Source organism: Rhincodon typus, chromosome 1, assembly GCF_021869965.1.
Source record: "Rhincodon typus isolate 14 chromosome 1, sRhiTyp1.1, whole genome shotgun sequence".
Classification (NCBI taxonomy): Eukaryota; Metazoa; Chordata; class Chondrichthyes; order Orectolobiformes; family Rhincodontidae; genus Rhincodon; species Rhincodon typus.
In genome coordinates this window covers 59,990,262-60,013,216 of record NC_063332.1, presented here as the reverse complement: position 1 = coordinate 60,013,216, position 22,955 = coordinate 59,990,262, and the positions used below count along the sequence as shown (strand labels likewise).

General features: G+C 41.5%; 1 protein-coding gene across 1 annotated transcript in view; it reads left to right on the top strand.

Annotated features, from left to right (window-relative positions):
- The window catches only part of LOC125483110 (cell division cycle protein 20 homolog), a 74,906-nt gene extending 57,651 nt beyond the window's left edge, over window positions 1-17,255 (top strand). The window contains exon 9 of the mRNA XM_048596772.1: window positions 17,095-17,255. Coding sequence (XP_048452729.1) covers window positions 17,095-17,255 — 161 coding nt within the window. The remainder of the gene's footprint in view (window positions 1-17,094) is intronic.
- Window positions 17,256-22,955: the final 5,700 nt, after the last annotated feature.

The following is a 22,955-nucleotide window of genomic DNA, read 5'->3' as shown; positions in this document are numbered from 1 at the left end:
CAGTGACCTACATTCTCTAAGGTTTAAATTACTTAGGGATAAGGATAAGAGAAGTCCTCTGGTCAAAGCACTAAACTGGGGGAAGGGTTACTACAACAACATTAGGCAGGAATTGGAGAATGTAGACTGGGAGCAGCTGTTTAAGGGTAAATCCACATCTGTTCTGGGGGAATCTTTTAAAGGCCAGTTGATGAGAGTTCAGGACCAGGATGTTCCTGTGGAAGTAAAGGATAAGGATGGCATGATTTGGGAACCTTGGATGACAAGAGAAATTGTGAGCTTAGTCAAAAAGAAAAAGGTGGCGTGTTTAAGGTTTAGGAAACTGAAGATAGATAGAACCCTCAAAGAATATAAAGAAGGCAGGAAAGAACTTAAACAAGGAGTTAGGAGGGCTAAGAAGGGTCATGAAATGCCCATTGGCTCACAGGATTAGGGAAAATCCCTAGCTGTTTTATATGTATATAAGGTCCAAGAGGGTGAGTAGGGAAAGGGTATGTCCACTCACGGACAAAGGAGGGAATTTAAGTGTGGATCTGGAAGAAGTAGATGAGCTCCTTAATGAATACTTTGCATCAGTGTTCACAAAGGAGAAGGGCAGGGTGAATGATGAGTCTAGAGAGGGATATGTTGATATTCTTGGGCATGTTGATATGAAAAAAGGTGATAGGTGTTTTGAAAAGCATTAAGGTAGAAAAATCCCCATGACCTAATGGCATCTATCCCAGAATACAGAGGGAGGTGAGGGATGAAGTTACTGGGGCCTTGTATGAAATCTTTGTATCCTCTAAAGTTGCAGGAGAGGTCCCCGAGGACTGGAAAATAGCCACTGTTGCTCCTTTGTTTAAGAAGGGCAACAGGGATATCCAAGAACTTACAGGCCGCTGAGCCTTACAGCAGTGGTAGGGAAATTACTGGAGAAGATTCTTAGGGAAATAATTTATTCACATTTGAAAGAATATGAACTTATTAGTGATAGGTTTTGCATGTGGGAGGTCATGTCTCACAAACTTGATTGAATTTTGTGAGGAAGTGACAAAAATGATTGATAAGGGAAAGGTAATGCCCATATGGGCTTTAGCAACGCTTTTGAAAAGGTCCTTCTTGGCAAGCTGATACAGAAAGTGAAGACACATGAGATCCATGGTGAGCTGGTAAGACTGACACATAGCTGGTTTGGTCATAGAAGGCAGAGAGTAGCGGTGGAAGGGTGATTTTCTAATTGGAGATCTATGACCAGTGATGTTCTGCAGGGATCGGTGCTGGGACCCCTGTAGTTTGTAATACATATAAATGATTTGGAGAAGAATGCAGGTGGTCTCATTAGTAAGTTTGTGGATGACACAACAAATTGGAGGACCTGCAGATAGTGTGGAGGATTGCCAGAGGTTACAGCAAGATGTAGATAAGCTGGAGACTTGGTGGAGAAATGGCAGATGGAATTTAATCTGGAGAAATGCAAAGTGATACCTTTTGGAAGTTTAATGTAGGAGGGAAGTATAAAGTAAATGGCAGAACCCTTCGAAGCATTGAAATAGAGGAATTTAGGCAAATGGGTCCACAGTTTCCTAAAAGTGGTAACACAAGTGGATAAGTTGGTCAAGAAGGCGTATGGAAGGTTGCTTTCATCAGTTGGAGCATACAGTATAAAAATTGGCAAGTTGTGTTTCAGCTGTAAAGAACTTTAGTTAGGCCACATTTGGGATATCGTGTGCAGTTCTGGTTATCACATTACTAGAAGAATGTGGAGGCTTTGGAGAGGGTGAAGAAACGTTCACTAGGATGACTCGGGGACCACTTTGCAGAACACTTACGTTCAAAACAACTGCACCTCCCAGTCGCGAACCATTTCAACTCCCCCTCCCATTCCTCAGACGACATGTCCATCCTGGGCCTCCTGCAGTGCCACAACGATGCCACCCGAAGGTTGCAGGAACAGCAACTCATATTCCGCTTGGGAACCCTGCAGCCCAATGGTATCAATGTGGATTTCACAAGTTTCAAAATCTCCCCTCCCCCTACCGCATCCCAAAACCAGTCCAGCTTGTCCCTGCCTCCCTAACCTGTTCTTCCTCCCACCTATCCCCTCCTCCCACCTCAAGCCGCACCTCCATCTCCTACCGACCAACCTCATCCCGCCCCCTTGACCTGTCCGTCCTCCCTGGACTGACCTATCCCCTTCCTAACTCCCTACCTACACTCACCTTTCCTGGCTCCATCCCCGCCTCTTCGACCTGTTTGTTTCCTCTCCACCTATCCTCTCCTCTATCCCTCTTCTATCCGCCTCCCACTCTCTCCCTATTTATTTCAGAACCCCCTTCCCCTCCCCCTTTTCTGATGAAGAGTCTAGGCCCGAAACGTCAGCCTCTCTGCTCCTATGATGCTGCTTGGCCTGCTGTGTTCATCCAGCCCTGCACCTTGTTGTCTCGGATTCTCCAGCATCTGCAGTTCCTACTATCTCTGATTCACTAGGATGTTGCCTGGTTTGTAGGGTATTAGCTATGAGGAGACATTGGGTAAGCTTGGTTTGATTACAATTGAATATCAAAGGATCAGAGTCAACCTGATAGAAGTTTATGAAATTATGAGAGGCATTGATAGAATTGATTGTCGGAGTCTTTTTCTCAGGGTAGAACGAGGGGACATAGGTTTAAGAATAGAATAATAATAAGGTAAAAGGTGGGGGAAATTTAAAGGAGATGTGAGAGGCAAGGGTTTTACACAGAGGGGTGGTAAGTGTCTGGAGTGTGCTGCCAGAGGAGGTGGTAGAAACAGTTTCAATAGCAACATTTAAAAGGCACCTTAAGACATACATCAATAGGCAAGGAATGGAGGGATAAGGACACCATAGAAGCAAGAGGTTTTTAGTTTAGAAAGGCATCATGTGTTGGCACAGTCCTGGGGGGGCAGGGGGTGTGCTGAAGAACTTATTTGTTCTTCAGAAAATAGTTTGGGCCTATTTTCCTTGAATAGAAGAAGACTAAGAGGAGGTCTAATAGAAGCTTTCAAGATTTTGCCATTGATGCTGGAATATTGGTATCTACTAGGTAGGAGATTTCTAGAAGTCAAGGTGAGCTTGCATATTGGTACTGCAGTGTGATTTGCCAAAGCATAGAATTGGTGATCTGTTACATATTGTGAGGCAGTATCTTGCACCATGGAGCACCACTTGCTTAGGTACACGTCATTCAGGATGTCAGGTGGTAACATGCTAGCACTAGGTCCTGTGTCAAATTTAGTTTTTAGGGTGTGCTCACCCTCCTTTTCAGGATGGATAATATCATTGGTTGTAACAGCTTCTGGGTGAGATCAGGTTGTAACAGCATGGTATATGATGCTCATAACATGAAAAGCTACGTTACCCTCTGAAATTTATCTTTTTCTTTGATGACTCTGAATGTCCTGGATGTGTTTGTGTTTTTGTACCATTTGCTGCCAGTGATGTCGTGTTGTATCATTTTGTTGGTCACTGTGTTTTGCTGTGGGATCTAGCTTGGGTTTTGAAATCAGATTTCCTGCACATATGCACTCAATATATTTGTTTGGCACATGCTTTGCAAATGTCATAAAAAGCTGTGCAACGTTCAGATAGATATGACAAACCCTAACCACATCTCTTACTCATCTTGTTGGTTTGGGGTGTGTTTCTAACCAGAGCAAAGGTGTTGACCGCACTTAAATTATCCAACTATTATTGGTCTGCCACTGTAGCTTCTTACTTGGATCTATCCTCAAGTAATGCATCAATGATATGGCTCTTTCACTTGCCCAGAAGACCCTTCCTGAAGGCATTAAATGACGATAACTAGGCCAATGACCCACCCTGACATCTCGTCTACAGAAAAGACACTCATGCCCTTTGCTGTGGCACTTCTGCGCAAATTGCTGAGTTGACTCCTCTTTTGTTTGCAATAAAGATGAGTCTTTTGGACGAAAATGTAGATGGTCTGAATAGTAAGTTTGCAGATGACAGAAAAATTGACGGAGTTGTGAATAATGAGGAGGATTGTCAAAGGAGACAGCAGGATCAATTGGAAAGTTGGGCAGAAAAATGGTAGATGGAGTTCAGTCTCGACAAGTGTGAGGTGATGCATTTTCGGAGGTCAATTGCACGATGAAAGTATAGAGTAAATGGCAGGATCTTTAGGAGCATTGATATACAGAGGGAGCTTGGGTACATGTCCATAGCTTCCTGAAAGTGGCAACACAATGGATAAGGTGGTAAAGAAGGCATATAGTATGCTTACCTTCATTAGTCGGTGCATTGAGTATAAAAATTGGGGAGTCATATTGCAACTCAGTAGCAGCAGTGTATACTGTCGACAACATGCACTGTGGAAAATCACCAAAGATCCTTAGATAGCTCCTTCCAAACCTACAACTAGCCCCATGTAGAAGGACAAGGGCAACAGATACATGGAAACACCACCGCCTGCAGGTTGCCCTCCAAGCCACTCACTGTCCTGACTTGGAAATATATTGCCATTCCTCCACTGTCGCTAGGTCAAAATCCTGGAATTCCCTATCTGAGGGCATTGTGGGTCAACCCACAGAACATGGACTGCAGAGGTTCAAGAAAGCAGCTCACCACCACCTTCTCAAAGGCAACTAGAGATAGGCAATAAATGCTGGCCAGCCAGTGATGCCCATGCCAAATGAATGAATGAACAAAAAGAATCGGTGTAAAACTTTAGTTGGGGAAACATTTGAAATATCATGTGCAGTTCTAGTCACCACACTAAAGGAAGGATGTGGAGGCTTTGGAGAGGGTGTAGAATGTTACCTGGATTGAAGTGTATTAGTTATAAGGTGAGGTTGAACAAACTTTGATTGTTTTCACTGGCACATCGGAGGCTGAGGAGCGACCTGATAGACATATATGAAATTAAGGGAGGCATAGATAGGTTAGATAGTCAGAGTCTCTTTCCCAGGGTGGAAATGTGAAATTCTAGGGAGTGTAGGGTTAAGATGAGAGGGGGCAAGTTTAAAGATGTGTGAGGCATGTTTTTTACATGGAAGGTGGAAGGTGCCGAGAATGTGCTGTCAGAGGAGCTGGTGGAAGCAAATACAATAGCAACATTTAAGAGGCATTTAGGTAGACACATGAACTGGCAGGGAATAAAGGGATACAGATCATGTACTGGCTGATGGGATCTGTTTAGAATGGCATCTGGTCAGCACAGACATGTGGGCCGAAGGACCTGTTCCTGTTCTGTACTGTTCTATGTTTTAAAATAGCATTTATAAGATTAATAATTCATACTGGACACAAGAATGCTTATTAGCGTAGATAACAAATTTGTTTTAATGCTTTATTTTTTAGGCAAACTTTGTAGCTTTGCTGTCAGGAGCATTTGATTGCCTTTTTAAAAAAGTAAAGAGAACTGCAGGCAGATGGGTTCCTTTCTTTAAAACGAGACAGCCCTTCTAACATGAAAGAAACTAAGTTTTAATCAAAAATACAGTAGCTCTGGATCTTGTCTAATCAATGTCTTATCTACAGATCTGAACTCACAGTAGATGAGGTTACTGAATGTCCAAATACTCTGATATTCAGGGCCGTCATCTAGTTGATCTTACGTTAGGGTTCAAAGCATTTGCGACTGAAATCTAGGCCACTACTTCTATACATGATGTGAATTTTGCCTCCAGCAGGATTATTTTACCTGATGTGATGATGCTTATGCTATCCATCATACCTTAAGAAGCTGAGATGTGAGTAACTTAGTATTGAAAGAATAAACAGACACTTATTACAGCTCACTAATAAATACAGATATTATATTTTGAGGCACATTGTGTCTGGGCTAACATCGAGCTATTCACTTACGAAGAGTAGCATGCTTTCATCAATATTTCATGATCTGAGTTGAAACAAAGTCCAAGATATTTCTACCTCACATTAGATGCTATAAGATGGTGATGATATCATGAGAATATCTCTTAAATGTATGCTCACATATTGACTATGAGACATAGCAGGACAGCAGGCAGGACATAGATACAGAAGGCCCACTCATTTTGGACAGACTGAAATGTGCAGGACTCCAAATCTGACCTGACCACCATCTTAAAGGTTTAACTCTTGTTATTTACAGAAGCACAGAATAACAGGTGCAAAAGACTAGGCTGAAGTATTTGCATCCATCTTCATTTAGAAGTGACAAGTGGATGATCCATCTTCTCCTCTTCCGAAGGTCCCCAGCATCACAGATACCAATTTTCATCCTATTAGATTCACTCCATGTGGTGTCAAGAAATGGCTGAAGGCACTGGGTACTGCAAAGACTCTGGGCCCTAACAACATTTTGGCAATAGTGCCAAAGACTTGTGCTCCAGACCCTATGATCCCCTAGCCAAGCTGGAGTAGCACAGTTATAACACTGGTGTGTACCTGACAATGCCCAGATATGTCCTGTAAGCAAAAAGTAGGACAAATCCAACCCAGCCAATTACCGCCCTATCAGACTACTCTCGATCATCAGTAAAGTGATGGAAGGTGTCATCAACAGTGCTATCAAGCAGCACCCGCTCAGCAATAACCTGCTCAGTGATTCCCAGTTCAGATTTCGCTAGGACCACTCATTTCCTGACCTCATTACAGCCTTGGTTCAAGCATGGACAAAAGAGCTAAATTCCAGACGTGAGGTGAAAGTGACAGACCTTGATATCAAGGCTGCATTTGACTGAGTGTGGCATCAAGGAGCCCTAACAAAACTGGTGTTCAGCACGTATAAAGGGAGCAAATTAACAGAGGCACCAGTAGAGAATTGAAAGTACAGAGTATTTTAAGAAAGCAATGAGGAGAGCAAAGAGGGGGAATGAGAAAACACTGGTGGGTAAGATTAGGGAGAATCCCAAAATATTCTATAAGTACATCAACGGGAAGAGAATAACCAGGGGAAGAGTAGGTCCCATTAGGGACCAAGGGGGCAATCTGTTGTGAAGCTGAAGGACATTGTTCGGGTGTTATGAGTACTTCAAATCTATCTTTACTCTGGGGAATAAATTTCAGGGGCTCTGATCTAAACTTTTAATTCATCTCTGGCCACAGGAGAGGTGCCAGAGGAGCCTAGCTAATGTGATTCCGCTCTCAAGAGAGGTGGTAGAGATAGACCTGGGACTATAGGAATTAGAAGAATTATACAGAGTGTCACATCATCTCCACATGGAGAGGCAAGGTTTTGTCAGAGATAGTCAGCGTGGCTTTGTCAGAGTTAGGTCATGATGAACAGATATGATTGAAATTTTTGAGGAGGTGATCGGGGTGAAAATGAGGGTAGTGCAGTTGTTGCAGTTTATATGGATTTCAGTAAAGCCTTTGACAAGGTTTCACATGGGAGACTGATTAAAAAGGGTAAAAGCACATGATATCCAGGGTAAATTAGATCCAAAATTGACTTAGTGATTGGAGACAGATGGAGACAGAGGGTGGTGGTAGAAGGCTTTTTGTGTGACTGGAGGGTGGTGTTCAGTGGCGTACCACATGAATCAGTGCTAAGTTTTGCGTGTATATGTATATATATATATATATATATATAAGTGATATAAATGAGAATGTATGAAGGGATGATCATTAAGTTTGTGGATAACATGAAGATTGGCTGGGTAGTTGACAGTGAGGAGGAAGGTGATGGTTACAAGAGGAAATAAACAGATTGGTCAGATGCGCAGATCAGTGGCAGATGGAATTTAACACTCATAAATATGAGGTGATGCCCTTTGAAGAAGTAACAGGACAAGGCAGTACTCAGTGAACAGCAGGACTCTAGGAAGCTCAGAGGAATACAGGGATCTTGGGGTACACAAGCCCCTGAAGGTGGCCAGACAATAGGGTGGTTAAAAATGTATATGGGAAGCTTGCCTTTATCAGCTGTGGCATAGATTATAAGTGCAGAGAGGTCATGTTGGAGCTGTAGATTAGACCATAAGTGGAGTATTGTGTGCAGTTCTCGTTGCTGCACTGTAGGAAGGATGTGATAGCACTGGAGGGGGTGCAGAGGAGATTCACCAGGACGTTGCCTGCGTTGGACAATTTTAGCTAAGCAGAAAGGCTGAACAGGCTCGGTTGCTTTCTTTGAGGTCTGAAATCACACGATACCAGGTTGTAGTCCAACAGGTCTATTTGAAAACACAAGCTTTCGGAGCATCACTCCTTCTTTAGGTGTTGTTGAGAGAGGTTTAACAGACACAGACTTTATAAGCAAAAGATCAAAGAGTCACACCACTGACGATGATGTATTAAACAAACTTAACATGCTGTTAGATCTTTAATCAGTTAGAAGGTTTTAATATGTAAATCCCCGAATTCCTTTGAAGTTACTGTCATGAAAAAACTAAAGGTTTTATCAGTATAAAGAAGAAACTTACAGAATACTGAACTGCCTGGACAGAGTTGATTTGGGAAGATGTTTCCATTGGTAGGAGAGACTAGGACCCGAGGGCACAGCCTTGTAGTAAAGTGAAGACCTTTTAGATCAGAGATAAGGAGAAACTTCTTCAACCAGAGAGTGGTGAATCTATGGAATTCACTGCCACAGAAGGCTGTGGAGGCCAGGTCATGGAGTATTTAAGAAGGAGATAGATAGGTTTTTGATTGTCAAGGGGATCCAAGGTTACGGGGAGAAAGCGAGAGAATGGGGTTGAGAAACTTATCAGCCATGATTGAATGGTGGAGCAGACTTCGTGGGCTGAATGGCCTAATTTCTGCTCCTATGTCTTATGGTCTTATGGTCTAAGTGACACTTTAGGTCAAACAATGCATGTTAGGTGTGAGGCCTTGTTTAGAATCTGTTTGTGTTTTGGTTTGGAGTCAGATGGGGTTTTTTTGAAGTAGAAATTTTAAAAAAATATCTGACTGAATGTTGATAAATTGTGTGCTTTTGAACAAAATATACTGTATCTGCAAATGCAGATTCACTCCAGAGATTCACGTGTGTGTGTCACTTTGGCTGAGAGATTAGGAGTTTCATGGTGAATGGTAGGGCCTTAAGGAGTGTAGTGGAACAGAGGGACCTTGGAGTTCAGGAACACTGTTCTCTGAAAGTGAAGTCACAGGTAGACGGAGTAGTGAAGAAGGCTTTTGGCACACTGGCCTTCATCAGTCAGGGCATTGAGCATAGAAGTTAGGAAGTTATGATGCAGTTGTACATGACGTTGGTGAGGCTGCACTTGGAGTATTGTGTTCAGTTTTGGTCATCTTGCTATAGGAAGGATGTTATTTAACTGGAAAGAGTGCAGAAGAAATTTACAAGGATGTTGTGTGTGAGGGGCGGGGAGGTAGGGAGAGAGAGAGATACAAAAAGCACACAATTTATAGACAGTCAGTCAATGTGGTGTTTTATAAACTCCTACTTTAGAAATAAAACCAGTCTGACTCCAAACCAAAACACAAACAGATCCTAAACAAGCCCTCACACCTAACATGCATTGTCTGAACTAAAATGTCCCCTCTTCTTTACACTGATAAAACCTTTAGTTCTCTCAGGAAAGTGACTTCAAAGGAATTTGGGGATTTACATATAAATATCAATCTATTAAAACCTTCTTACTAATTAAAGATTTAACAGCTTCTTAGGTTTGTTTAATACATCGTCATCAGTGATGTGACCCTTTGATCTTTTACTGATAAATTCTGTGTCTGTTACTACCTCTCACAGTAACACCTGAAGAAGGATTGAGGCTCCAAAAGCTTGTGTTTTGAAATAAATCTTTTCGGCTATAAACTGGTGCTGTGTGATTTCTGATCTTGTCTACCCCAGTCCAACACCAGCAGCTCTGCATCGTGCTTTCTTTGAAGCAGGGTAGGATGATGGAGGACCTGATTGAGGTGCATAAGGTTATGAGGTGCGAGGACAACGTGGATAGCAAGCAGCCGTTGTGGTTGGTCGAAGGGTCAGTAATGAGGGGGCATTATTTTAAAGTGAAAGGCAGGATATTTAAAGGGAATTTTTTTGAAATTTTTTTCCACCCAGAAGGTGGTGTGAATCTGGAATCTGGAATACGTGGATAGTAGTAGAGGTGGAAAACCTCTCAAACTTTAAAGTGTACATGGGTGGGCATACAATATTTATAATATTGAGGGCAATGGACCAAATGATGGAAAGTTGGATTAACATCACAAGATTGGCACAGACTCGATGGGTGAAAAAGCCACTTCTGTGCTGTATGATTCTAAAGCAGAATCAGCAGAAAAGTGCTCCACTGGTTGGAGTCATACCTGGCACATATGAAGATGGTTGTGGTTGTCGGAGGTCAGTCATCTCAGCTCCGGGACATCCCTGCAGAAGTTCCTCAGAGTAGTGTTCTGGGCCCAACCATCTTCAGTTGATTCATCAATGACTTTCCCCCCGTCGTAAGGTCAAAAATGGGGATGTTTGCTGATGATTGTGCAATATTTAGCATGATTATTCTGCCTTAGATACTGAAGCAGTCCATATCCATCTACAACATCCAGGCTTGAGCTGATAAATGGCATCTAAAAGTTGTGCCATATGAGTGTCAGACAATACCTGTCTCCAACAAGAGGGAATCTTGCCATTGCCTCTTGATCTTCAATGGAATTAGCATGATTGAATCCCTATTTTCAACAGTCTAGGGGTTATTATTAATCAGAACATGACTGGACCAGCCATGCAAATACACTGGTCACAATAGTGGCTTAGAGGCTAACAATTCTTTGACAAGTAGCTCACCTCCTGTCTGCCTAGTCCCTGTGCATCGTCTAGAAGTCCCAAGTCAAGATTGTCTTGGAATACTTCCTATTTGACTGGATGAGTGCAGTTCCAATAATGCTCAAGAAACTTGATATCATCTGGTCAAAGTAATCTGCTTGATTGATACTTCATCCAGCCCCCTGAACATTCACTCCCTTCACTACCTTACCACTGGCACACAATAGCAGCAGTATGTACTATTTACAAGATGTAATACAGTAACTCACTGAGGCAGTGCTTTCCAAACACACAACTTCTAGCATCTAGAAAGACATGGGCATTAGGGCAACATGGATTAGTAATAAATACTGGCCCAGCTAGTAAAACCAACATCCCATGAAAAAATGTAACGAAACGTACCAATGCTAACTTTGTTAAATCTTCTTCTTTTCTTAGAAGTACTTACTATGTGTTTTAATTCATATATATATATTATATGTGTAATTTGGCTAGCTTTCCTTTTTGTTATTCATTAGACTTATATTTTGACCAATCTTCTGACCTGTCACTCATCTTTGTGCAGTTATATAAATTTTCCTTAATTTTAATACTATCTTGAACTTTTCTAGGTTACCATTGATGGTGAGTCAACCCCTTTAAATTTTTATTTCTCATTAGAATGTATTTATTCTATGCATTATGAATACCCCCTTAACTGCCTGCCTCTCTGTTGACCTACTCTTAACCTAATTTGCCATTTTACTTCAGCTAACTCTGTTTTCATACCTTCAAAATTTCCCTTATTTAAGATTAAAATACTAGTCTTGGACATACATTCATTTTCTTGAATCTGATTGGGTGCTATCTGGAGGGTACCTTTTGTCTGTGAGGTCATTAAATAAATCTAACTCATGCACCATGCTAGGTCTGATATGGCTGCTGTCTTGTAGAATCATAGAATCCCTACAGTGTGGGTTAGACCTGGAACGTGCTGTTACAAGAAACTATTCATATTCAACAAGCTCTTCATTTAGGCACAAAAACAGAAGTTGCTGGAAATGCTCAGCAGGTCTGGCAGCATCTGTGAAGAGAAAATCAGAGTTAAAGTTTCGGGTCCTGTGACCCTTCCTCAGAAGAAGAGTCACCGGACCCGAAACTTCAACTCTGATTTTCTCTTCACAGATGCTGCCAGACCTGCTGAGCTTTTCCAGCAACTTCTGTTTTTGTTCTGATTTACAGCATCTGCAGTTCTTTTGGTTTTTCTTCATTTAGGCAGTCTTTGTCTACCTAATTTTTCCAATCTAGGCCTAGATTTAGTTTCCTGTGATTAACGCTGTAACTTTGTGACAAGCCCATTGTTGGCCACCAGTTGCTGCACCTGTCCTACTGTGAAATCTCTATTCTGACTGCAGCCTCAATCATCCTTCAGACATCCTACAACCCCTCCCATTTACTTTCAAACACCTACTTGACTCTGTTGCTCATGTCAGGTCCTTTCCATGTTGCTTTCCTTGTCTGAGGGCCAATGCCAATGGTACTGTAGCGACAGATTCAAAAGTTTTTCATTAGCAATATGCCCAAGAAGGCCTGGGAATGTCTGCAGCTCACGAATTAGTGGTAAATTAGGTGCAACACACTTGGGGAGCAGTGGGCTTACTCCTGTAGTGGCCTAATTGTTTAAATGTAATGAAGTTAGTACATAAAAGGAAACCTGTGCTAAGTTCAATTCCATGGCTAAGCTATACAGTTCATATAAATGCAAAATAATGTCAGCTTTGCAGCAAAGGGAATTGCAGAATGTAATTTTGAGTGCAAATTGAGTTGAAACACAACTAGGCATGAGGTGCGAAGTTACCATCAGCGATATGCTCACAATGTTTTCCTTTTGCATCTAATGCAGTATGACTGCAGGCTTGCACATTTTGTTCTGAATTATCTTGAAAGTAAAAGAAAAACAAGAAAACTTGAATTAAAATTACATTAATGGCTGAAAACGCAGCAGATCAGTTGTATTTGTAAACAGAAATTAATGTTTAACATTTTCAGCGTAGATTATTCATCAGTACTGATTATTTAAAGCTAAGTTATAATTAATGCTATTTTGTTTTAATTCTTTGATGGGATGTGGGTGTTGCTCCCAAGGCCAGTATTTGTTGCTCAATCCTAGTTGTCTTTGTCTGTGAGGCCAATTCAGAGCTGAGCAGTTAAGAGATAATTGCTGTGGATCTGGAGTCACATGTAGGCCAGACTGGGTGAGGACAGCTGATTTTCTTCCCTAAAGGACATGCAGGAACATGATTGCTAAGGCCAGTTTTCAACTCCAGATTGTTACTGAATATAAATTGCAGTAGCTGCCATGCCATATTCCTCGAGCATTAATCTGATATTTTGATTACTAACCTAGTCATCACCACACTATTAAGAACTGAAAGAACTGTGGATGCTGTAAATCAGGAACAAAAACAAAAGTTGCTGGAAGCTCAGCAGGTCTGGCAGCATCTGTGAAGAAAAAAATTCAGAGGATTTCTGAGGAAGGGTCACCGGACCCGAAATGTTAACTCTGATTTTTCTTCTATCAGCAACTTCAATTTTTATCACCACACTATTACTCCATTTACTTGTGATGTACTTTCTTTAGGACTCTTAAGAGTCAGTTAGCTCAATTGGCTAGATGGCTGGTTTGTAGAGGGATACCAACATTGTAGGTTCAATTCTCACACTGGCTGTAGACACCATTAAGATCCTACATATTTGAACTTGCCCCTTACCTGAGTTGTGGTGAGCCTCAGGTTAAATACACCAGCAGTCATCTCTCTCTAATGGGAGAGCAGCCATATAGTACTTTAGTGACTACCACTATTTTTCACTCTTTCCCCAGAAGTAGGAAGCTCACAATGTTTTATGAGCACTTCCTATTTTCATTACAATTTTTCTGTTTTTCAATTGCATAGAACTCTTGTGGTTTGGTTTCAGCCTTCAGCTCAGCAGCTTCTTGTTTCCTTGAGTTGGTTCAATACCTATGGGAATTTAGAAGAAGGAGAGCAGATCTTAATGAAGATTCTGAGGGATCTTAGGGATGTTCTGAAGAACAGTCACTGGACTTGAAACATTAACTCTGCTTTCTTTCGACAGATGTTGCCAGACATGCTGAGTTATTAAGTCATAGAGTCATACAGCATGGAAACAGGCCCTTTGGCCCAAACTGGTTCATGCTGACCATGGTGTCCTCTCAGCTAGTTCCAATTGCACACATTTGATCCATATGCCTCTAAACCCTTCTCATCCATTTACCTGCCCAAATGTTTTTTAAATATTGTATTTCTACCTGCCTCAACCACTTTCTCCAGCAACCCATTCCATATTTGTGCCACCATCTGTGTGAAGAAATTGTCCCTCAGGTCCTTGTTAACCCTTGCCCCTGTCACCTTAAACCTATGCCCTCTAGTTTTCAATTCCCCATCCCTGGGAAAAAGATTATATATATTCATCCTATCTATGGCCCTCATGATTTTATACACCTCAATAAGGTCACCCCTCATTCTCCTATGTTCCAAGGAATAAAGTTCTATTCTGGCCAACCTTTCCTTATAACTCAGGCTAACAAGTCCTGGCAACAGCCTGGAAAATCTTCTTTGCATGCTTTCCAGTTTACCTTTGTCTTTCCTATAACAGGGTGACCAAAACTGTACACAGTACTCCAAGTGTGACCTCACCAAAGACTTATACAACTCCTATACTCAATACCTCAACCGATGAAGACCGCAGATGTCACTTTCAAGGAACTATGTACTTGTACTCCTAGATCCCTCTGTTCCACAACACTCCTCAGGACCTTACCATTTACTGTATAAGTCCTACCTTGGTTTGACTTTGCAAAATGCAACACGTCACCCTTATCTGTATTGAATTGCCAATCCTCAGCCCACTTCCCCATCTGATCAAGATCCCGCTGTAATTTTTGATAACTTTCTTCACTATCAATGTACCTCCTAATTTTGTATCATCCGCAAACTTACTAATCATACCTTGTACATTCACATCCAGATCATTTGTGTGAATAACAAATAACAAAGGTTCCAACACCGACCCTTGTGGTACACCACTCGTCACAGGCCTCCAATCTGAGAAACAACCTTCAACTATCACCATCTGCTTCCTGCCATTGAGCCAGTTTTGAATCCAATTAGCTAGCTTTCCCTGGATCCCATGTGACCTAACTTTCATGACTAGCCTGCTGTGCGGGACCTTGTCAAAGGCCTTATTAAAGTCCATATAGACAACATCCACTGCTCTACCCTCATCCATTCTCTTGGTTACCTCTTCAAAAAAACTCCAGAAGATTTGTCAGACATGACTTCCCACGCACAAATCCATGCTGACTATCTCTAATCAGACCATGACTATCCAAATATTGGTTGATCCTGTCCCTCCGTATTCTCTCTGATAATATGCCTACCATTGATGTCAGGCTCACTGGCCTGTAGGTCCCTGGCTTGTCTTTGCTAAATTTCCTAAACAATGGAACAACATTAGCCATTTTTCAGTCTTCCGGAACTTCACCAGTGGCTAAAGATGAAGCAAAAATTTCTGCAAGGGCCTCTGCAATTTCTTCCATAGCCTCCCACAATGTCTGAGGCTGGACTTGATCAGGCCCAGGAAATTTATCCACTTTAATGCACTTTAAGCCTGCAAACACCTCTTTTCTGGTCATGTAAATGTGGTCCAAAACATCCCCACTTGTTCCACTTATTTCCTTAACATCCATGATTGTCTCCTCAGTAAACACTGAGGAGAAATATTCATTAAAAATCTCCCCGTTCTGCTGTGGCTCCACACATAGACGGCCATGCTGATCTTTAAGGGGACCTATTCTCTCCCTAGCCACCCTTTTACACTTAATAGAGCTATAAAACCTCCTGGGATTATCTTTAACCTTGTCTGCCATATCAGTCTCATACCCTCTTTTTGTTCTTCTGATTTCCCTCTTAAGTGTGCTCCTACACTTTTTATAGTCATCTAAGGATTCACTTGAGTCCGATAGCTTAAACCCAATGTATGCCTTCTTCTTTTTCTTGACCAGAGCCTCAATATCCCTGGTCAGCGAGGGATCCCTAAATCTACCAGCTTTTCCCTTCACCCTAACAGGAACATACTTCTCACACGTGTAGCCACCAGGGACACTGGAAGTCTCCCTGATCTCCCACATCCTGCAGGAGGAACCTGCCACTGCCCTAACTGCCATCCCCACTGCCTTCAGTCCAGACAGAAAGAAAGTAGAGTTAAAGAGCCCTTACCTGTCCCCCTGCTCAGCCTCCTCACACCAAAACCTCTCGAGCAAAGGCCTCAGCACTTTTAATCTAACACTGGCCCACTTGCTGGAGTTCTTCCCGCAATTTCAGTTTTTGTTTCCAGCATCCACAATTCTATGTCTTATTAAAGATCCTGGCAGGGATATTGAGAAGTTAGGTGGAATCTTGTTATCCTGGAGGCATTTAGAAGCAGGAAGGCAACTTAATGAGGTGGGGTGGTATCATACCTGAACCTTGCCACCTTCCCACCTCCACCAGAAATTAATTTTGGGACAGGAAGTCTCATGGTTTATCTTCCTGCCCAGCAGTCAATTGAGGCCCTTAAGTGGCTAATTAGGGACCAGTTATGGCCCTCAGCTCCGTAGTGTCTGGGACTTACTCCTGTAAAAGTGGGTCTCTCTCCATGCAGTGTGTCTGACAAGTTAACCTGTAAGTGCAGCTTGTCAGCTATGGGCCTGAAGTCCCTTGATCAAAAGCAATCAGTGTCTGATGGGCAGGCTGGACATTTGGCAAGGAGTTGTCATTGAGAGCCATGTCCTGCCCTTGTGTCTGAATTCCCTATCCTTCACTCATGATCCCCAACTCTAAAAATCATCCCCCAACAAATCACTTACCTTACACCTTAGTCATCTGTGATCCTGGGTGCTGTTCCAAAAAAATGGCACAACTTCCTGTATGGCATTGCTGCGTATGACATGCCTGCATGGGATTTCCTCCCCTTCAATCTTAATTCCAGGCAAAGGCCTGCTGGTGGCCTTGCTCATGTCTGATGAACTTCCTGTTCAACAGGCCTTTCCTGAAGAGGCAACGGAGTCTCTCACCAACTTTCCAACACCTCAACAAGATTCTGGCTGATGTTTCATCTTGTAGCATAATCAAGGATCTAATATTTCCAACATTTTGTGCTCCATTTGCTACTTTGAACATGAGAAATTTGAAACATAATACTTAAAGCGTTCCTAGAGAGCCAAAGGCAAAGCTATTTTAATTTCTATTGGGATGCCAGTGAACATAAATCCATAAGGAGATGCAGATACATCAAACCAAGTCACTTTGTCTTTTGTTCTGTGATTTGAGCTGATCTATCAAACTCACTCGTGAAATAAAGATGGTTAATGTATTCTCTTTTACAGGTCACAGAGGGAGAGTTCTGCATATGGCATCCAGTCCTGATGGCAACGTAGTGTTTTCAGCAGCAGGTGATGAAACAGTGTGTTTATGGAACTGTGTCACTGCCAGTGAACAGAAGCAGGATGTAAAACAGGCTTTCAACGTTGAGGGTTCACAATACTGACTGCTGAGAGCAAAGTACTTCTTAGTAAAACAAACAATAGACATTATTGTTTCAAAAATATTGCTTTTGAAATCTGTCACCCTTGACTCTTTGATGTAAAATATCTGTTGTAATGTTTTTGAAACAGTGTTTCTTGAAAGCTGTAAATATTAATATTCAGAAAGATTTGATTATATTTGTGCAAGGAATTTGGAAATTTAGCCTGTAGACATAGTCTGCAATTTGGAAGGCAAATGGCATTTTGGCCTATATCGTAAAGGAATTAGATTTCAGGAATAAAGAAGTTTTGGCACAATTGTTTAGGGCTTTAGTGAGATCAGCTAGAATAAAGTGTGCAGTTTCTGTCTCCATATATAAAGAAGGATTATTTGCACTGGACGCATTACAACAAAGATTCACTAATTTGGCACCTGGAGCGAGAGATTTGTCCTATGATGAGAATTTGAGTAAATTGGGCCTATATTCTTAGAAATTTAGAAGAATGAGAGGCAATCAACAACCGATGACCTGTCCTGGACTGCCTATGTAAATGCGATGGTCAAGAAGACACAACAACGCCTCTTCTTCCTCAGGCGACTCAGGAAGTTTGACATGTCCATAAGGTCCCTCACCAACTTCTGCAGAGGTACCATTGAAAGCATACTGTCTGGGTGCATAATGGCCTGGTGTGGCAACTGCTCTGCCCAGGATCGTAAGAAATTACAGAAGATGGTGTGCACAGCCCAGGCCATCATGGAAGCCAACCTTCCATCCATGAACTCTATTTACATGGCTCGCTGCTGCAGAAAGGTGGCCAACATCATCAGAGACCCATAGTACCCTGGAAATGACCTCCTATAACCTCTTCCGTCAGGCAGAAGATACAGAAGCCTGAACACACGCACAAGCAGGTTCAGGAACAGCTTCTTTCTGGCCGTTAACAGACTGTCAAATGGGTTCTAGCCTCAAATAATGTAACCTGTAATGTAACCTGTGTGCCTCTAAGTGTTTTTGATCTGTATGTCCTTTGCTTGCTGTGATCTGCCTGTACTGAAGACAAAGCTTTTCACTGTATTTCAGTATACGTGACAATAAATCAATTAATCAATCAACCAATATCATGGAAACATACAAGGTGCTGGAATGGCTTTATAGGGTGGATGCTGAGAGATTTGTTTCCCCTGTCTGTGGAATCTAAAACATGGAGGGACAGTCTCAGCTCAAAAGATCGATCACTCAGGACAGAAATGAAGAAAAATTGAGGTTTGTATATCTTTGGAATTCTCTATTCCAGAAAGTTTTGGATGGTCCATCACTGAATAAATTTAAGACTGGGATAGACTGATTTTTGGTGTCTCCAGTAATCAAGGGATATAAGTGGAATATGCTTGTATTTCCTTGGCTCAGCATGCATTGATGTGAGCAAGCTCGGGACAAGCACACATCCAGTCTGGAACACTCCTCCTCCGGTTTTGCCCTTTCTATTGTAATCTTCACCTTTTGCTGGGCCAAGGCTTGGCCTCAATCAAGATTCTATAGAATGGCGGTGAAGGCTGCAGCCCAGACTAATTCCTAACCAGCCAACTAACTGGGGTTAAGACACTAATTCACTTTTTGTATCTATGGGGATCATAACACACTGATGTGCTGGACTCCCCTAACAATAGGATGAGGACATTCATGGAGTCTCCTCCTCCCCTTTGTTGTTCAATTGTCTATGACCATTCACAATCAGATGTGGCAGGACCACTGAACTTTGATCTGACCTTTTGGCTATGGGATCATCTAGTTCAGTCTATATCATTGTGCTTCCACTGCTTAGCCTGCTTGTAGTCCTTTGGTATGTTTTACTATATTGGCACCTCATTTTCAGATAAACTTCTTACTGCTCCTTGCATACTTTCCTACATGCCTCGTGATTAGCCCCTGAATTGATGATAATGGTTACATCAGGTATAGAAGTTGCATATTGTGGTGAAATACAATCCTCCCATTTCTACCAGCAACCACCAGCAGCTCATGGATGGCAAGTTTGAGCTGTTAGAATTATTCTGCATCTTTCCCATTGTGGATGGTGATAGTGTGACAGAATATTATAGGAGATCATTTTAAAGAAGGGGTATTATCTCTACAAGAACACTATGCTGGACACTCCTGCTAAGATGGCCATTGATAGGTGCATCAGCAACTAATATTTGGGACAGCAAAGTCAAGAAGGTGTTTCTCTAGCCTTGGTACCCTCTCCAATTGTCACATTCCAAATCCTGCAGGTCAATCATGTAGGACCAGGCTACTTCACTCAGTTATTAGCTAGAGAGCCACTGCTTGTGATAGACATTTAAGATTACCACGCTGAGTATATTCTATGCTTTTGCTGCCTTTAAAGCTCTTTTCACGTATCTTGCTAAACATGGAGGAATGCAAGCTCGTCATTTGAGGGCAGGCAGTAGGCAATCATTAATAGGAAGTTTCCTTTCCGAGTTTAACCTGACACCATGATAGCTTGTGGGGTCCAAAGTCAGAGTTGAGACTCTATGGGATAGTATGCAGGAATAGTGGTAATGGAGTCTGGGACATTGGCTGTAAGGTATGGTTCAGTGACTGTAATGATATCAGATTGTTACTCGACTACTCTGTAAGATAGCTGTTCCAATTTAGGAGAAGTTTTCTAGACATTCCCAGTGAAGGAGATGTCACAGGGCCAATTGAACTGGATGGCCTTTGTCATGCCTGGTGCAAGTAAACAGTACCTATGTTGAGCAGTTTGATACTGGGTGTCCTTGTTACCTACTTTGTTGTCATATGTCTGATTTTCTATGTGAATGCTCCAGAACTTCCAGCATAGAGAAATCTTTGATCCTTCTGTCCTTGTAATCTTTAACCTTCCTTTCCTCTCTGAGTCCTTGACTTCATTGTTAATTTTTAAATCGTTGCCCACTTCTCCTGCAACATCATGTTTGAATCTGCTCAATTAAATGTTTTCATCATTTTATGTTTTTGTGTCAGATTTGTCTTAATGCTTTCCGGATAATAGGATGGGCAATAAATACAGACTTGTACTACCACTCACATCCCAAGCATACTGAAACTTGTTTCATTTGTAAGGTGTTCTTAATATTTGGTATGCATTCTAAACTGTTAGTTTCAGTTTTAACAAACATCTGGTTCAATGGGTTGACTTAAAAAATGTGAGAGTTTCCTGGGAATAGTGATAGAAGACCTTTGATGGACAAGAAACAGTACAAGTTTTATATCTGTATAATGTGGCATGACATATCCCTCTTAGCTGAAGGGACAGTGGATTTCATAGTCACCAGTTTATTCAATGCTCATTCTAATATTAAAGTATAAGTGGAATACATCTTGTTATGTGAATTTTGCACACCAAAATGTATTTTCCTTCTGGATATCAAATCATCTGTAAATATTGAGTACGTAAAAGCATAATGTGCTTGCTTAAGGAGCCACTACATAAAATCTCTGATTAATTAGCAACTGTAATCTCTAACATAGAAAAACACCCACGGAGCTTTACAAAAGGGTAATTGGACAAAAATTAATAATGGCATTTCATTAGGTAACTAAATACCTGCGTAATCATTGTTTAAAAAATATTCCCTAAAGCAACGTTTTGCGAAGCAAGTAGCAGTTATTTGGTCATCCGTAAAAGATTTCAGCGCTTTAAGGGACAGCACCAATGGAAGATACTATAAATAGAACCAGGGAAGTACCATAAATAAGCTTCATGCTTGTCGGCACCAAAGGAGAAAGATGAGTCGCTCTTTTTGTCAGAAAACCTCATCAGAGTTGTTTGCACTGTTTCTCATCCTGTAAAATATCACTTGGTTAAATTGTCACACAGCCCTTGGCAGCATGTGGTTTTCAATGCTGTCTGTAGATTAACATGTCAGTTAGAAAGAAACCCACTATATCAACCATACCGGCTTCATGAGTGAGTCTAGCAATCAATGTGGTTGAGAATTAATTTAACAATGCTTTTAACAAGTTTTAAGGATGCTTTAAACACTTCATTGCTTCTAAGATTTTCTAACAACATGTTAAAGCACATACAATTTTAGCCAAAATGGATGTGAATGTCAGAGAATTCTTTCCTATAAAACATTGTTCTTATCATTTGGATCCAGACAAATAGGATCAGCTGAAAGCAGAAATCCAAAACATGACAGGGAAATAAAAAACTTAGTTGATCCATATGACCATAAAATTTAGGAACAGTATTAGATCATTTGGCCATCATGTCTGCTCTGCCATTCAATGAGGTCATGGCTAATCTGATACTTCTCAACTCCAGTCTTCTGTCTTTTTCTCATAATCCTTGATTTAGTGGAGTTCCCCGGTCATATTGATGTCAAAGTCCAATGGTACAACCAGATTCTGCATAGGCTACAGAGAGGTCAGTGCAGTAACAAAGGCAGATGTCTACTCAGTTCCCCATTTGGAAGCCTGTATTGACAGACTACCAGATTCCTTTAACATCCTGAACTATGAAATACCAGCCTCTATCACACCAAATGCTATTTTACAGTGCTAAGCAATACCATTCAAACTAAAAACAACTCAGTCACTTTCTAGAAATTAATGAATCAAGTGACAACCAGTAGTGTGGTCCACCTTGATGATATGCTGGCTAACAGTGTCACAATGAATGATCCCTTGAAATTAGAAACTTAATTTAGAAAATTATAATCAATGGATTTAGTGATAAACCTTGCCAAAAGTGAGTTTATAGAAGTATAAGTATCTACTGTAGGGATTCTGCTTTGCGATCAGTAAAACTGCTGATTTTTAGGTGGTTTGGATCACCCCCAGACCCCTGGTTCTGACCTTGAACTTAATTTAGGAATGTGAATTGAAGAAGGCAGTAGACAGGTGTTTCAGGGCGTAGAATCTCTGCATTTATTAAATGCAAAAGTGAATATATCACAAGAAATAAAAGGCAAATGTACTAAAAAGGGAAATAATACAAAGGTGAACATATTACAAGAGATAAAAGGCAAATACAAAACAGTGAAACTGACACTATCAGTTATTCAGAGGACAGTACTTAAATACATTAATAAATTAAACAGAGGTTAAACACTATTAGAAGCTAAACAACAGGGTTTTAATCAAAGACACTTCAATCAGACTTACTAAACTTGGGTCTCCCTGCACTGTCACCAACCCACCTTCCCCTCCCTGCTAGCTAGTTTGGATACTTTGGGGTCTCGAGAAAATAAGCTCACCACCGAAGATAGATGCGTTTTGAATGACAGCTGGCCGTTCTTGCTTGCCATAGCCAGTGTTTTGCTGAAGACTTTGGACAGTGTAGCGCTTCAGTCTGGGTTGAGTCCTTGGGTTTTCTTACTTTGTGCTGGTTTTGCAAGCTGGTTTCCACCTAAGGATGAGTCTGAGGCCTTGTCAGTGGGTCAGTGGTTTTTGAAAGTTGTCGATTGTCAGATCTGCTGGTCATGGTCGGTCACTGTTGGTTCCCCTGGTATGGAACAGGCCTGTGTTTGTAGATTTCAGGGAGATAGCTGTGCAGATAGTTCTTGGGGAGAGTAGCTGCCTGGGATTCCTGTGCTGGAGACGGCTGAGAGATGGTTCTCTCTCTCTCTCTCTCCTATATCAGGGCTAGCAGTTATACAGACTGTGCACTCCATTATCTCCTCTCAAATCTATGTTATCCATTGTGTTTCTGTTGTCCCCTTTGTGGTGAAC